Source organism: Rhipicephalus microplus, chromosome 1, assembly GCF_043290135.1.
Source record: "Rhipicephalus microplus isolate Deutch F79 chromosome 1, USDA_Rmic, whole genome shotgun sequence".
NCBI lineage: Eukaryota > Metazoa > Arthropoda > Arachnida > Ixodida > Ixodidae > Rhipicephalus > Rhipicephalus microplus.
In genome coordinates, this window is record NC_134700.1 from 54,648,580 (window position 1) to 54,666,839 (window position 18,260).

The 18,260-nt window shown below is 46.8% G+C and overlaps 1 protein-coding gene across 4 annotated transcripts in view; it reads right to left on the bottom strand.

Annotated features, from left to right (window-relative positions):
* Positions 1–18,260, bottom strand: part of LOC119178800 (glycerol kinase 5) — a 409,569-nt gene that overhangs the window by 48,290 nt on the left and 343,019 nt on the right. For all 4 annotated transcript variants that reach the window (XM_075868891.1, XM_037430055.2, XM_075868972.1 and 1 more), the window contains exon 13: positions 14,888–14,938. In XM_075868891.1, coding sequence (XP_075725006.1) covers positions 14,888–14,938 — 51 coding nt within the window. The remainder of the gene's footprint in view (positions 1–14,887; positions 14,939–18,260) is intronic.

The following is an 18,260-nucleotide window of genomic DNA, read 5'->3' on the forward strand; positions in this document are numbered from 1 at the left end:
TCTGTAAGGTAGTATTGAGTTACCGTGAATGCCTTTCAACAGTACACATACCTCCGGAATGTATACTGACACCCCCTTGGTGCTTAGACCGTCCAAACCTACGCTTGACAGTGCCAGGAATTCGCAAAAAGGCAGATCTCACGACACCAGCTTTCAAGCAGATGACTCTACATATGCTGCACGAAGGATGCAAACACCACGTTAAACTTTATACAGATGGTTAGACGAATGTTCGGAGATCTGCAGGAGCTGTGATCTTTCCAACAACCGAAACCATCAAATTTCGAACATCTCACAAAACCACATCAACAGCTGCACAGCTCGCAGCACTCGGCTGTGCACTCAGCATAATTGTTCAAGAAGCACCTCTAAAATGGTGTATTTTCACCGAGTCGAAACCAGGTCTGTATTATTTTCAACGTGCGTAATGCCGTAGACCTCAAAAACAATTGGTACTGGAAACAAGACAATCGTATCAGCAAATACTACAGAAAGGACGTGATGTAACTTTTCAATGATTACCAGGCTACTGCGGAATCATCCATAATGAGCATGCCGATGCTGCTGCAAGGAATGTTCGTAAAAATGGCATGATGGATTCCACTCCACTGTCAAGAAGTGACGCAGCAGCAAGGATTAACACGCTTGCGCACAATGTCACCAGGTCTCTGTGGAACACGCCCAGATTTCAACACACCTGTCTTCACCGCCTGGACTCATACCTACAACTTTCCATTCCATCTGCGTTATCCAGATCTGAGGCAACCGTTCTCTCTCCCATGTCGCTTGGGGTGTCTTTTATGACCGCTTTTGCTAACCGCATCGGATGGGCAGACAGTGCTGCGTGTGATCATTGCGGCGCTGACAAAACCATCAAACATATTTTGAGTAAGTGTCCTTGATACAACTGTCAGAGACAGTCCCTGCCAGCAGTGTTTGCATGCCTCGACGACCATCCGCTTTTCGTAAAGTTACTTTTGGAGTACCGGAAAGATCGAGCTTCACGCCAAAAAGCCACGAAGGCTCTCCTGAAGTTTCTGCGATCGACCCGCCTCATCGAATGTTTGTGGCGTTTTAGTGTGATTGAGTGTTTTCACTTCCGCCCCGCTTTCTTTCTCTCATTCCCTTCTCTTTGAATTTCTGTCACCCATTTCCCCTTCCCCAGTGCAAGGTAGCGAAATAGAAACTTGCTTTCTGGTTAACCTCCTTGCCTTAATTCCTACCATATCTCTCTCTCACTGTGCAATCTGCATCCTCGCCAGCGAATTCCGGAGTGGGTGCTCGCTCCCGGCTTTCAACATGGCCTCTCAGGCCTCTACATCTCCGGTCGTCACGCCTCCTGCCCTGCCTCCCTACCCAACGGCCGCAATAATTTTTGCGACACTCCCCGTCGTGAAAGATCCTGGCATATTCTCGGATTGCGAGGGTTCTGACGTCGACAAATGGCTACGCCTCTACAAACGCATCAGCGCCATTGCAGGCCAGATCCCACACTTATGCTGGCGAACGTCATCTTTTATCGCGACGGAGCCCCTCCTGTCTGGTTCGACAACAGCCAACAAGACATTACGGGCTGGGAGAGCTTAAAAGAAAAGATCCCTGAGCTTCTTTCTCTTTTTACAGCTACGAATGTATGCAGAATTTCTTTCGCGATATGTATCCGTGGCTGGAAGCTGTCGTGCAGCTCACATTCTTTGACATTGTTTTGTTAATTGCATCAGTTACGTTCTGCATTCTTGTTAAATATTTCATATATGTTTTTCAAGTGTTCATTCACTCACTTTTGTAAATTTTTTGTTCCCCTGTCCTACCTCAGGGCATTATTGCAAATGCTGCTGAACTTGTTTTTCATGCGCGCATTTTTATTTCGAATTTGGCCAAAAGTGCTCTTATCGGTGGTCATTTGTGCTTTTGTTTTTATGTGTATTTCTTATTTTCTTTTTCTTCATCCGTTTGTCCACTTAGACGATAGGTTGTGTAAGTTTGTAATGTGATGTACCCTTCCTGCCGTGGCTTCCAAAATGCAGCCGGCATTATCTGAAAAATAAAATTAGTTGACAAACTCCGGCAGGAAAATTCTGGGGTAAAAAACAATATCGCCAAGTTAAATGCAGAGGTCACAACCGTGTCTTTTCTTTCCCTTCCTCCTAAACCCATCGCTGCCGACATGGCTGCTAGTACAACGCGCAAGGAGCCATGGGTGCACACTTCGCCCCCACTAAGCGTAGAGCGCTAGACCCACAGCAGGCTGAGGGGCAATCGCAGAAATGCAAGGGAAAACTTCGTCAGCGTGTTGACAGACCCAACAACAAGGTAGACGCAATGATGGCCCAACAAGTGCAGGAAACCGCTCAACTCGGCTATGCAGTGGCAGGTTCAATTTTGCTGCATCTACTCGCGATAGAGTTGTGTGTTTTGGAGCTATCACGGGATCTCGTAAAATGCATTGCCGGGTGCTCTCATGTATCTTACACCAATGTGCCCGTCGAAACGTCTGTTACCCGACGAACGTGTTTCATCATAACAATGCTAACGCCGTCAAAATGAGCAATTGTCATGTACTGTGTGAAGGCCTCAATAGGTGACACTTCCGCTACGTCTGTATGAAACGCGCACTGTGATTGAAAGCTGTATTTGACGTCATAAGGCGAGTAAAATGCGAAAAAGAACGTTTCTCACCATCTGCTGGAGTTTTGAACTTTGACAACTTATCATCTGACTTTTCGTACACGGATGTGTATATTTCTTGGTGCATTCGTCTCAGCAATCAATAGGACACGCGTTTCATTGCTAAATAATTCTGTCACCAAAGCATCACAGGGCTCTTTAAGATTGAAATGACGTTTTAAACCTTAAGTTTGGTTAGAAATCGCTTCCATTTGGCATCGTGCTCAATGTTCAGAGGCAATTAGCTAGATCTTAGGCAGTCTCGTAAATTGTTGTCAGTTCCCTCTTTTGCTTGTAGGCCCTCTCTCTCCCATTTTATTTGCCATGCGACCTCGGCCCTTCTTCGACTCAAAAGACCCATGGTCTATTGTGTTGTTTGTTTCGAGTTCTCAGTCGTCTCAGTGTTTTCCGTTGCACAAACTCAGCTTAGCTTGCCTTTGATAAACTGGCAATTTTCTTAGCCTACACAATCTATGACAATATTTTGGGCATTTTATTTAACTCGTATGTCCACCATTGTGGATCACTGGTTACGGCAATCGCATGCTCAACTCAAGGTTGCGAGTTGGAAACTGGCTGCGGCGATCGCATCTCGATGCAGGCCCGTGTTCTGTGCGATGTCACTGTGCGTTAAAAAGACCAGATAGTCGCAGTTTCTACAGCTCTTCACTACGGCATCTTCTAATAATTTTGTCATGGTTTCGCGACATAAAACCACCCATACTTTATATTTCAGATTTTTTTTTCTTGTTTAAGGGCAATTCACAGTGTTCCTAAAATTTGCCCATTGTGATAGGCGTTGTTTCTTTGCTACATGCTGTGGCCGTTACAATTTGTTCCTCAGGAAATGAAACACTATTCTTCACCAGTGAATGAGAAAAAACCTATTAACAAGCAGAGAGCGCGGTGGTAGTAGTAGTAGTAATAGTAGTAGTACTAGTAGTAGTACACTTGCACCTGTACGAGTAGTTAACAAGTAACTTATTTCTTCGTTTGTTTTCCTTTTCTGAATACTGTTTTTAACATCACCAAAACTATTTCAGACATTGCTTTTTTAAATGCGAAGCATTTCTTAGCGAACTTCGGCGACTTTGAGCGTATCTATCTATCTATCTAGCCGCTTACGTTTAGGTGCTCTCGTGGTCACCCCATTTACTTGATGTGAACCAAAATTAGCATGAGAGGGTAAGATGGTTTGACGAATACGACCCACTCTTCAAGACATGAATATTGTCACAATCGCGTCGCCTACGTTGTCAAACACTTGCCGCCAGACAGTGGCACATACCCACGGGCGGGTATGTGCCACTGGTATGTGGGTATGTGCAACAGGTTATAAATGCTTAGTTTCTACCCAGGAATGACGAGAACACACATAGGCAATTTAAAAGCGCGAGTGTTAAGAAATACCGGACGTTGGTAGCGTCGACCTGACGAGACCCAGTTGGAATCGAACCCGAGCATTCTGGGTGCCAATGCCAATGAAACATTTCACCACAGAGCTACGCCAGGTCTCGGAACTACTTTTTAAACACACGCTAATCTTCGTGAAACATGAGTAGTGGTTGTAGTGCTGCCTACCCACTTTTATAAACATTACATAAGTACTACTTTGGTACACCGTCACACCGGGTTAACGCCAATTGTGGTTAGGTGCCATGCGCTGAAGTTGATTTATGAAGCAGTGTCTAGGACCAGCATTTTCGTGAGCATCACCGCTTCATATCAGCCTCTGGTGTTGCTAATGCGCATGTTCTAGTTGACGTAGGTGTGCAAGTGCAAACGACTGGTTATATGTAGGCCCGTATGCTCATATTTGGTTGCACTTTAACCCTTTCCGCCGTGGCGGTGTCAATTGACACCACGACACAACATTTTTCTTAGTATCTCGGAAACGAAACCAATACTGCTCCTTCTTGGGGGCATAGTTCTTCAATGATCCCCACCACAATTGACATCAATATTGCGGCACGTTTGTGGAGGTAGCAGCCACAAAGAAGAAGAAGCGCGACCAAGGTTTTCGGTGAAGCCGAGGCGCTAAGTTGAGGCGGGTAAGCGCCATTTTCAGGACGGCGTACCGAAGCTGTTTCAGTGATTATTAGGCTGAAAAGTAAGACGTTGGTTTCCACTTTGTGTACACCAATGATTAGCAGGAAAAAAAGAAGCCATTTTGTTCATTTTCCAATCACTATGCTCTAATTACCTAATTTGATGCCACAATAATTAATCCAAAAAAGCTTGTACCCATGGCTCAATTTTTGGTTTGTGGTCTTCTGAGGTCCTAACTACGAGAAAAAACGCGCACAAAAAGTGTATCTGACCAAAATAAAAAAAAATCCAGGGCTGAAAGGGTTAAAGAACCCCAGGTGGTCGAAATTTCCGGAGCCCTCCACTACGGCGTCTCTCATAATCATGTGGTCATTTTTGGGACGTTAAACCCCACTCATCAATAAAAAGTGGTTATATTAACATCTGCAATGCTTCAACATGTGTCTGGGCATGCAACACTTCTACATATATTTAGCGTGATTTCATGATGTGTCGCTCAATAAAAAAATTGAAACATGGTCACCTTTTCACCGCATGCTTCGCATAACATGGATTCCCAAGTACGTGGGATCTGCCGCTTTCTATTCTTAGTTATATACATTTATACAAATCTTCCTCAGTTTCCGATTATGTATCAAAAGTTATATACATTTATACAAATCTTCCTCAGTTTCCGATTATGTATCGAAAACTCCTGTGACCTCTTGCAATATGTTGCATGCATGTTATTGTTATTCGTTCCATACACTGCCTACTGCAGTCCTATTCAAGAGAGGCTGTCGCCACATCAAGCTACTCACTGTAGTAGCTTCTTCTAAAAGCTCCTGCTTTTCCTTTCTTTGAAAGATAAACCAACTGTATTTGATTTGATAACAAGGTGAAACCTGTGGAGTACAAAAATGCAACTTCAGTCTAGCCACGAGGTGAAAACTCACATTACTCTGCTTCCCGCAAATGGGTGTACCCATGACCTCTTGAAGACCAGCATGTTGGTGTGCAATCTGGCACGGGTGGTCTCACGGGAAGCAATTCCATCAGTTTGTAATTATAGTAATATTGACGGTTTCCGCAATATCTAACAAACTTCATCCCTACGAGGAGTGCAAGCCTCTTATTTAATTCCTCTTCCTCCTCGTCTCAGCTTTGCCTTTCGTGGGATTTCATCACCCTCGGAAACGCTGCATGCTTCTAGTGCGTCTTTACGACCGGTGTGGTCACTTAAAACACTTTCGAATTCGGTGCGGTCGCTTAGGCTGCTTCGAGAAAGAAAATAAGACCTGCTGACGAATCGTCCCTAGATAAATGGCCAAAGATCCTTCCATCCATGACGTAACTGAAAGACGAGGGGCCCCTGTGTCAACTGCACAAAGTTACACGACAGCACAACTGCGCACATGTGACATATAGCACGTCCAATATGAAAACTTCAGCCGAGATCGAATACAAACAATGCTTCTCAAACAATAACTTATATGTTGATTGATATGAGGAGTTTAATGTCTTAAAGCACATAGGAATATGAGAGACACCGTACTAGAGGACTCCGGAAATTTGGACCACCTGGGGATCTTTAACGTGCACCCAAATCTGAGCACACGGGCCTACAGCACTTTCGCCTCCATCGAAAATGCAGCCGCCAAAGCTGCGATTCGATCCCGCGACTGCGGGTCAGCAGCCGAGTACTTTAGCCACTAGACCACTGCGGCGGGGCAATGACAAATATGTTTAAAGCACATACAAGAAATGTCGATTAATCAATTAAAATATCATACCAAAAGCAATATATTTCTATGAAAATGTGCCTATTCGCAGATGAGTGAGTTCTCTATCATACTGTTAAATCTACATAGGGTAATGCTATTTTTAAAAATTCAGTTTCTCAATTCTGTTGCTGGTACAAATATTGGCAAATAAATAGTAACTTCTGCAAGACATTCATTATATCATTTAGCATACAATCATGCCCGTTGACTGATCACTATGCTTTTAGCAGTGTTAGTCTGTGTAGGATGTCCCAATATATATACGTTTGTATTCTTATCACACATAATTTATCGTGGTCTAAACGCAGTATTCTCACATATTCAACAAAGCCTTTAAGTGTTTCGGTTATTCACATCGTACGTTCCCTCTTGCTTTTCAGGAAACCAAACTGCTTACCAACAAAAGTCTTACTCGCCCCATTCTTGAATATTGCCACGTTCCTTTCTCGAGCTTTGTTATCACCCCGTTACACTACGTACAGCACAACAGCGCCTATACGATGTTCAAGAAGCTTAAAGGCTGTATTACTAGATTGTTTTCGTAAGATTATGCCCACTTTGTGCACATTACAGATGTTTCCGGAATTTACGTCGCCACTAGCGATAACGCTAGAATATTCGACGGCAAGGGTATAAATACCAACGCGCTTCGCCGCTTGTCAGTCGATCAACAACCAACGCTCTGTTTGCCGTTATCAGTGCCAGTGTCCTGCTGTAATTTGACTTTTTTTTTGCCTGGCCGCAAGTTCGGCCCGAGCAAACAGTTTCATTAGCGACCTGAAGTCTGCTCCCTTTGTCAACGTCACGACACCGTGACGTCCAGTGGAGTGCTGGGTCTTTCATGTACCGGACGCCCAAATCAAGCCGTGAACCCGGCCCAAGCCGGAAAGGGGACATCGACGCCAGCTCCAAGCAACGAACAAGCCACCGGCAACTGGGTCTGCTGCCAGAGTACAGGCCTCTGTTAGTAAAGACCCGACAGACCACATCCCCAACCTGAGACACGGCGAAAATGACAACTCATGTGCAACCTCCACCGATTTTGCTCCAGCAACCAAAGGAGCCACCATCTTTCGCCGTACATCTATCGAAGACCCAGAACATTGGCTTAAGATATGTGACTGTGTCGCTGCGTTTAACAACTGGACCACGGAATACAAGCTGCGAAAATCCTAGTTTTACTTGGAAGACTCGGCAAAAACATGGTTTAAAAACCATGAGTCTTCACTCTAAGCCTAGGACGGTTTCCGCAGCGCATTTCTACACACCTTCGCGAGTATCATCCGCAAGGACAGGGCCGCTTCCTTGCTGGAAACCCAGGTGCAACTCCCAAGTGAAAAAGTCGCCATCTTCATGGAAGAGATGACTCGGCAAATCCGACTAGCCGATGCTAACATGATTGAAGGCAAAAAATTTGTTCGCTGCTCATGCGGGGTGTTAAACAAGAACTCTTCGCAGGACTTGTCTGCAATACACCTACGACGGTCGCCGAGTTCCTCGCGGCAGCTACAACTATAGAAAATGGACTCGATATGCGGACAATGCAGTATGACCGTCGCTCAACGACGATGAACTACGCCAACGTTCAAGCCCACAGAGCCGATTATCTGTGCGAAATCATCCGCGTGGTTGTATGTGAAGAGCTGCGTAAGATGTTTCCGGAATCGCAGCCTCGAGTGGACTCGATCACTGACATTGTTGGTGAATAGATCCAGCAAGCATTGGCGATTCCCGAACCTTCTGCACAGTTTTATTCGGAGGCTATGAACTCCGATGCTGCAATGCAACGTACCACCCCCCCCACCACGCCCAGGTTAAGACGCTGCACCACCGCAGTTCCACTGCCAGACCCCGCCGCCACCTCCACCAACACCATACCACTCAGTTGCAGGCCAGCCCGAGGCACCGAGGAAAACAGATGTATGGCGCACCCCCGATCACCGCCCATTCTGCTACCACTGCGGGGAAGCTAGCCACACTTACAGCACGTCCGCAGCCGGGTAAGGGCCCCGTGACATCCCCGACTACCTAGCAGGAACGCAATGGACACCACAAAGTCCCTTCCGTTGAATGTCGTCCAGCCACCGCATGTCAACGCACCACCGGCAGTACTATGGCCCAACGCGGGGCCAGTCTTCTAGCCCATTACTGGGAAACTAAGGGCAGCAACCTACAGACGTGCAGTTGTTAAGCGACGAGCTACCAAAGATTCCCCTACGACGATGACACCGCCACGAACTTTTCGGAACATGACGCCAACCAAGCAAAGTCCTGACGACGAAACCTCACTTGTGGAAGGTGACCTGATGACGCAACATGGAAGCAGCAGGACAAGCCATCGCTGCCATGACCCTGTGAACTGTAACGAGGGACAGCGAACTAGCGACCTCGACGTTCTTATTGATGGCCACAGTGTGACAGCTCTCGTCGATACTGGACTATTCCGTCATCAGCCGGTTGTTCACCGTGAAGTTGAAGAAAGATAGGACAGCTTTGAAAGGCCCTGAAATCAACACAGCCGGAGTTGATCTAGTAACACAGGCACAAATCAGCACAGCGAGAGTCACCATTAACGGCCGTTTATATGCTGCAGACTTCGTAAATTGCTTTTCCTCATTGTCGAAAATTCGGCAGACCCCGATAGCGATACATCGCATCATAATCGACGAAAATGCCCGACCATTTCACCAGAATCCATACAGGGTTTCGATGCGAGAACGCGAGGCCCTAAAAAGACAAGTTGAAGAAATGCTACAGGATGACATCATCCAGCCGTCCAAAAGTTCATGGGCGTCCCCCATGGTGTTAGTAAAGAAGAAGGTTGGAACCATACGTTTCTGCGTCCATTATTGCCGCCTGAACACAATCAGAAAAGAACGTTTATCTTCTCTAACGAATAGAAAACGCACTGAATCGACTCCATAACGCGAGGTAATTTTCGTCGATGGACCTCAGGACTGACTATTGGCAAATCGAAGTCGACAAAAAAGACCGAGAGAAGACAGCATTTATAACACCGGACGGCTTCTTTGAGTTTAAGGTGATGCCCTTCGGTATTCGCTCAGTGCCTGCCACTTTTCGACACCTTACGAATACAGTACTAGAAGGATTGAAGTGGAAGACTTGCCTTGTGTACTTGGACGACGTCTTGTTTTCCTCGAGTGTCGACGAATATCTTCGGCACCATGAAGCTCTACTTCAAGCCATCAAGACACCTGGACTCACCCTCAAGCCAGAAAAGTGCAGATTCGCGTACGAGGAGCTCTTGTTCCTAAGACACGTGACTTGCAAGTCTGCAGTCCATCCAGATCCGTGGAAATCAGCCGCCATCGCCGACTTTTCGCCACCCACTGACAAGAAGGCAATGCTCCGATTTCTGGGCCTGTGCGCCTAATACAGGCGGTTCGTCAGAAACATCGCCTGCATCGCCGATCCACTCACTAACTTCACCAGGGCCGACGTGGACTTCAAGTGGGAAGCGCCCCAGAAAGAAGCTTTTGAGGAATTAAAACAACGCCTCCAGACGCCTCCCATTGCATGCCCATTCCGACAAATTCGTGAAGACAGAAATATACACTGATGCAAGCAGCGTTGGTCTCGGCACCATTTAGTGCAAAGGACTGACAGACTGGTAAGGGTTATTAGTTACGCCAGCCGATCGCTATTCAAAGCAGAAGCCAATTATTTCACAACAGAAAAGGAGAGCCTCGCAATCATCTGGGGTACGTCTATATTTCGCCCCTACCTCTACAGCGGGCCCTCCAAAGTTGTGAGCGACCACCACGCCTATGTATTGACTAGCTACTTTGAATGACCATTCAGGTCGCCTCGCACGATAGAGCCTGAGACTTCAAGAATATGACACCACCGTCGTTTACAAGTCTGGCAGGAAACACTCCGACGCCGATTGCCTCTCTCGTGCACCTAATGGCCCACCAATGCTCGATGTCCCAGAAGACGACTACTCCTTGAGAACGATAACTGCCGACGACTTCACTGAACAACAGCGGGCCGACCCGGAACTTAGGGCCCTAATAGAAAACCTCGAGGGCAGGACCCCCACTGTTCCAAAGGTATTCAAGCTGGCACTTGCGTCGTTCCTCTTGCGAAACGGTCTTCTCCACAAGAACTTCTCACCACTTCGAGCCAAGTACTTTTTTGTGGTGCCTTCAGCTTTGCGACCAGAACTCCTGCAAACCCTGCACAATGATCCGACAACAGGCACTTCGATGTATCCCGTACGCTCGCAAGAATACAAGAAAGGTACTACTGGCCCCGTCTTACCACCGATGTCGCTCGTTATGTGAGGACAAGCCGGGACTGCCAGCGACGCAAGACACCGCCGACAAGGCCAGCGGGATTTTTACAGCCCATTGGACTACCTCGCCGACCATACCAGCAGATCGGTATAGACCTACTGGAGCCGTTGCCGACGTCAGCTTTCGGAAACAATTGGATCGGTAGCTACCGACTACCTCACCCGCTACGCCGAGAAAAAAGCCCTGCCTGAAGGCAGTGCATCCGAGGTAGCTATGTTCTCCAGCAAAAACATCGTCCTACGTCACGGCGCTCCGAAGATTCTCATCACCGACAGAGGAACGGCATTAGCTGCTGACCTAACTCAAGTGATCTTAGCATATAGCCAGACAAGCTCTCGCCAGACTACAGTGTACCACCCACAGAACAACGGCCTCACCGAGCGGCTAAACAAGACCATCTCTGACATGCTGGCAATGCACTTCAATATGAAACAAAAAACATGAGACGCCACTCTTCCGTGCGTGACCTTGGCTACAACACGGCGGAGCAGGAGACGATGCAGCTATCTCCATACAAATTGGTCTGCGGAAGGAGCCTGACAACGACGCTTGACGCCATGTTACCGAACGTGACTGACGAAGAGAACCTCGATGTGAGTGATTACCTTTAGCGTGCTGAAGAAGCCCGACCACTCGCCTGCCTCCGTATCAAGAACCCACAGACCTTTGACAGCCGTCATAACAATCTTCGACTACGCTTCGTGGAATACCAGCCTTGTAAACGTGTTGGGGTGTGGACGCCGATACGCCGACGTGGACTGAGTGGTAAGCTTCTCGACGCTACTTCAGACCGTATAGAGTGGTTCGACGTCTCGGCCCACTCGATGGCGAGGTTGCCCTGACGGCATCACGGACTCTCAACAACGTCAATCGCAATCTGTAGTAGTCCATGTCACGTGCCTCAAGCCGTTTCATACGCGTTGACGAATTGAAACAGTGTATTTTGTTGTTGTATTATTGCTGTATTGCAATTTATTGCTTGTACTTTCTTGCATGCATTGTTGTTGTACTTTCATCTTCTGTTAGAGCATCGGGATGATGCCTTTTGGAGAGGGGGGGCAACGCCACATTCCATTCTCAAGGTTTGTTATCACCCTGTTACACTACGTACAGAGCAAACTGCGCCTACGATGTTCGAGAAGCTTCGAGGTTATAGTAGTAGTAGAACATGACTGCATGCCACGCTCATGAAGCACCCGTGGCTGTTTCGCTAGCTTCAATTTTGGTATTACGTCACGCGAATGGACGACAGACGTAAATGACATATTAATCTTGATATGCGTGTCATGTAAAACACTACTACCTGCTACGCTCATGTCTATCGCGCTAATGGCTGTTTCCCTAGCTCCACGTATAACAAATTTGCTATTACGTAACGTGAGTGAATGACGAAAGTATATGACTGGTGCGAACATGGTAATCCTGACATGGGTGTCATGTAAAAACATAACATACCCCGCTCATGATGTGCTCACGGCCAATTGGCTAGCTTCACATATATAAAATTTGATGTTGCATGACGTGAATGGACAACAAAGGTGAAGAACACTTCAAAGCATGATAGTCATGACAAGCGGGTCATGTAAAAGGTGATTACACACGACGCTCATAGCCCACTCGCGGCCGTTTCATCAGTGCAACATGTACCAAATTTGGTACCATGTGACGTGAATACACTTCAAAGGTAAATGACACGTCGAAACATGATACTCATGACATGTGTCTCATGTACACATGCCTACATCCTACGCTCATAGCATGCTTGTGGCCGTTTGGCTAGCTGCACAAATGCCTAATTTGGTAACACATGATGCGAATGGACGACAAAGGTAAAGGACACGTCGAAAATGATAATCATGACATAAAAGCCATGTACGCATAATTTATGACCACCTCGTAACGTTCTGCTGATTTTGAAGTGGCACATCAGCCTTCCTTATATGTGCTTCACATATCATCGATTCTCACTGTACGACGGATCTGCCAATTTTTTCTCTAACGAATTTTCTTCAGCAGCTAGGTCTCACTACACTTGCGAAGCGTGGCCATGTTGAGTGCCTAAAATTTTTGCACAATTTCATCAATTCGTCTGGCTTTGGCACTGTACTATTGTATCTAAAAATTTATAAATTTTTGTCTACGAGGAGTGACCATGCCCATGACATTGCAACTTTTTTTCGCCCACACTGACATGTTGAAATACTAATTTTTCCCTTCAACCATAGAAGCCTGCAATATGCTGCCCAGAAGTGTTCCAGAATTTTCAGAAGCCTGTTCATGAATGTTTATTTATTCCTGTTGTTTTTGTCCTTTCCCACTTCTGCAATAGCCTCATCAAGACTGCAGTATGTAAAAATAAATAAATTGGTAATCAAATAAACGCCAAATCGAATATCATTTGGATGAAGCATCCATATTTCTTGTTGCTAAGTGATGTGCCGCTTTGCCAAAGGCCTGCGCATATCCAAGCCTATCTTGGTGCAAATTAAAGCCAGTTTTAGTCAGTTTTATGTTGTGTTGTGCATTGTTCGTCACTCATATCGATCGCGCTGTGCCTCTTCATGGCTGCGAACGAAGTTGCGCAACTCAATCTTGATGTATGTCTAAAGACTTACAGTTGACATAAACGCTTCAGCGACGAGCAATATTTCCATTTTTCGTCCGCCAGTATTTCTTCGTTTCTCGCTACTCATTCGGTTCAGGCGTTCAGCGCGACACTAACAACAAAAGGGGCCTGTTTCTACTTTGCCTTGCTCGCTGTCATTTTTTCGCGCTCATAGCTGTACTGTACCAACTCGGCGAAACTGCACCTCTTGCCGCCTCCATTCAGCATGCAACGCCTTCAAATGGTGCTTAGTAAGTCACAATGAATGCTAAGAATACAAATGCACTCACTTGCCACTCCCACTCTCCATACAGTTTATGCGAGTGCGCACGCACGCACAATATTTTCATGCAACGTGAATACCTACAAATACAACATACCTATAGATGAAGCATCTCAATATAACAGCAACCTACTAGAAGCACTCACACAGCAATTACAGGTATTTTTCTAGCAGTAGAAGCCATCTATCGTTTTTCTCTCCGTAACAGATTGATTGTCTCACACAAAAGCAATAAAAATTCCCATCACCTTCACAAAGGAAACCTAATGGTATGCGAAACAGCAAGCGGTGGAGATGGTGAAGCGAAAGGTGACACATATAGACATGTTTCAGCACGTATGTTAGGTGCACATCAGGTTTATTGCCCGTGAACCGACGAGTCGGCGGTGTAGCGGCGATGGTAGCGGCAGATGTAGCGGACGAACGGACGAGGCGGCAGCTGCGCGAGCTGCAGCGAGCGTGCGGCAGGCGAGGAAGTTGGCACCGCTCTAAAACTTGTGGCGAGGGGAACGCTTTCCAGCACGTTCGCACGAACACACGTGCGTACGACCTTGACCACGTGAATCAAAGAGCTGCTTCACATCTAGAAAAAGAGCGGGGAGGTGTTCATCCGAACGATAGAAATACAGTACGCACTTGACGGCATCTGCTGCGTCTGTTGTTTTTTTGTTTACTTCAGTAAAGGTGCTTATGTCAACTACTAATCTAGTGGATGGCCCCGCCGTGGTGGTTAGTGGCTAAGGTACTTGGCTGCTGATCCGCAGGTACAGGATCGAACCCGGCTTCGGCGGCTATATTTCTGATGGAGGCGGAAATGCTGTAGGCCTGTGTGCTCAGATTGGGGTGCTCGTTAAAGAACCCCAGGTGGTCGAAATTTCCGGAGCTCTCATCTACAGCGTCTTTCATAATCATATGGTGGTTTTGGGACGTTAAACACCACATATCAATCAAACCTAGTGGATACCCTCCACTGTGCAATACGGTAACGGATTCCGCCCACAAGTGACCCCTTACATAAAAACCCGGAATACGACATATTTATTACCTTCATAGGTTAATATAATCAACATCAAAACGAAGAAAGCAGCCACTTCATGGGACTGTGATACAGGATCTTTGCCGCTGTATTTTACATTTTTAAGGACAAGAAAAAGCGTCGTGCAATGAGTGCCATTCGAGGATTGCATTGTGTGATACTCACTGCCCACTGATTCGGCAACCTCAGCGCTTTCGTCGGCGTTGTTGATAAGGCCTGCAGACAGAATGTCACAATGATAAGCAACTGCAACAGGCACTGTTGGAAGGAAAACAAAGAGATTCTTGAGTTCAGCCTGATAAAAAAAGCTGAGACGAGAATGAAATAAAAATTTTCTCTAATAATCGCAATAATACCATGTTCTGTGTCAATAATTTGAACATTTGCTACAATAATAATATCCGAGGCTGTTTTCAGCCTCGGAAATGGCCTCGTAAGTGTGACAGAAGTTCAGGGCAGCTTCACACAGGCGAATTGAAGTACGAAATGGTTCCTACCAATATCTTCACTGCTAGCGATAACTAGGTAGTTACAGCACCCGAATTCGGACTGTAATCCAGACTCGAGTACCGCCTTGCCAAAATTTTTTCTTTGGTTAACTTATTTCTTTCCTCCTTATCGGCGAGCAGACTATGCGATTGACGCTCGTCTCCTACTTGGTTCATGGCACTGGCGGGAAGTGCTTGTATTACATGTGATAGATACACATGGCCCCGGTCCTTGAGGAGGAGTAGCACGATACCATTCAGCATAAAAGATGTGCTCTTTGATGATATAACTTTTCAGCGCACTCGAGAAATTGTACCAGAAACAGGCAGACGAGAGCTACCTCTCAACTAATTTATTTTTGAAAAGAAGAAAACATTTAAGGACCTGGAAACCCACGTGACAGCAAACATACAACGACATGGCTAAATAGAATTTAAAATAGCGTACTTCCTATCTGTTAAAGCCACTAAAGATTGACGAATACATTTGTTTGTGCATCTATTTATATGGAAGGTTGCCGTCCGTTCACGTATTAGTTTACCTCTATATGACAACAACATACGCGTATTTACCCGACTGGTGGAGCCGACTACTCCGTCATCAGTGGGTCGTTCGCCGCGAAGTTAAAGAAAGTTAGGACAGCTTGGGAAGGCCCTGAAATCTGCACAGGCGGAGGTAATCTCGTAACGCCTGCAGGAATCAGCACAGCGAGAGTCACCATTACCGGCCGTATTTATCCTACAGACTTCGTAGTCCTACAGTGTTGCTCGAGAGATGTCATCCTTGGCATGGACTTCTTACGCTCCATGGTGCTGTACAAACCTAAAAACAAAGTCGATAACATTATCCACAGAAGAAGTACTACCACCGCGCAGGCCGTCAGGAAACCATGCCTTGAATGTGCTGAAAGAAGAAGTCACCATTCCGCCTCGCTCCAGCATCATTATTTCGGTCAGCGCTCCTAATTCACCTGACTTGGAAGGCATCGTTGAAGGCAGTCAGCATCTGTTGGTCACCCGAAATATTTGCGTCGCAAGAAGAATTTCAGAGCTGCGAGGAGGCGAAGCAACGGTTATGCTCACAAATTTCAGCAATGAGTACAAACATGTGAACAAAGGAATAACGGTCGCATACATCGAAGAAATTGTCAAAGCCGCCAGTGCTTTCGCCCTCGCCGATTTTGCGGAACCTGCTCAGAGGAACCAAGCCTCTGCCATAGCTTTCGATGTCAATCCCAGACTTCCGAACCATAAGTAAGAACAGCTCAAGGCCCTTCTCCTGCAATACGAAGATTGCTTTTTGTCGTCATCGAAAATTCGGCAGACCCCAATCACGAAACATCGCATCATAACCGAAGAAAATGCCAGACTACTCCGTCAGAGTTTGTACAAGGTTTCGACACAAGAACGTGAGGCCATGAAGAGACAAGTTGATGAAATGCTGCGGGATGACATTATCCAGCCGTCCAAGAGTCCATGGGCATCCCCCGTGATGTTAGTGAAGAAAAAGGATGGCACCTTACGTTTCTGCGTCGATTATCGCTGCCTGAAAAAATCACAAGAAAGGACGTGTATCCTCTCCCACGAATAGACGACGCACTTGATCGGCTCCATAACGCCAAGTACTTTTCGTAAATGAACCTCAAGACTGGCTATTGGCAAATCGAAGTCGACGCAAGAGACCGAGAGAAGACGGCGTTTATAACGCCGGACGGCCTCTTCAAGTTTAAGGTGATGCCCTTCGGTCTTTGCTCAGCGCCTGCAACTTTTCAACACGTTATGGATACAGTACCGGCAGGATTGAAGTGGCACACTTGCCTTGTGTGCTCGGACGACGTCGTTGTGTTTTCCTCGAGTTTCGACGAGCATCTTCGGTGCCTTGAAGCTGTACTTCAAGCCATCAAGACGCCCAAACTCACACTGAAGCCAGAAAAGTGCAGATTTGCGTACAAGGAGCTCTTGTTTCTGGGGCACATTATTGGCAAGTCTCGAGTTCGTCCTGATCCACGGAAAACAGCCGCCATCGCTGACTTCCCGCCGCCCACTGCCAAGAAGGCGGTGCGCCGATTTCTGGGCATGTGTGCCTATTAGAGGCGGTTCGTGAAAAACTTCGCCCGCATCGCCGATCCTCTCACTAACCTTACCAAGGCCGACGTGCAGTTCAGGTAGAAAACGCCGCAAGAACACGCTTTCCAGGAGCTTAAACATCCCCTTAAGACGCCTCCATTACTTGCTCATTTCGACGAATTCCCCGAGACAGAAATACACACTGACGCAAGCAGCGTAGGTCTTGGCGCCGTTCTTGTGCAGAGGGCTGACAAACTTGAAAAGATTATTAGTTACGCCAGCCGATTGCTATCCAAAGCAGAAGCCAATTATTTCACAACAGAAAAGGAGTGCCTCACCATCATCTGGGCTACGTCGAAATTTCGCCCTTACTTCTACGGCAGGCCCTTCAAAGTTGTGAGCGACCACCACGCCTTGTGTTGGCTAGCCACCTTGAAGGACCCTTCAGATCGCCTCGCACAATGGAGCCTGAGACTTCAAGAATATGACATTACTGTCATTTACAAGTCTGGCAAGAAACACTCCGACGCCGACTGTCTCTCTCGTGCGCGTGTCGACCAACTACCTCCCGACGACCGGGATGACGACTACTTCTTGGGAATGATAACTACCGACGACTTCGCTGAACAACAGCGGGCCGACCCGGAACTTAAGGCCCTAATAGAATGCCTCGAAGGTCCCGAAGATATTCAAGCGCGCACTTGTGTCGTTCTTCCTGCGAAACGGTCTTCTACAAAATAAAAACTTTTCACCACTTCGAGCTAAGTACCTCCTTGTGGTGCCTTCATTTTTGCGACCAGAACTCCTGCAGGCTCTGCAAGACGATCCGACGGCAGGGCACCTCGGTGTTTCTCGCACGCTCGCGAGGATACAAGAAAGGTACTACAGGCCGCGTCTTACCACTGACGTCACTCGTTATGTGAGGACATGCCAGGACTGTCAGCGACGCAAGGCACCGCCGACAAGGCCAGCGGGACTTCTGC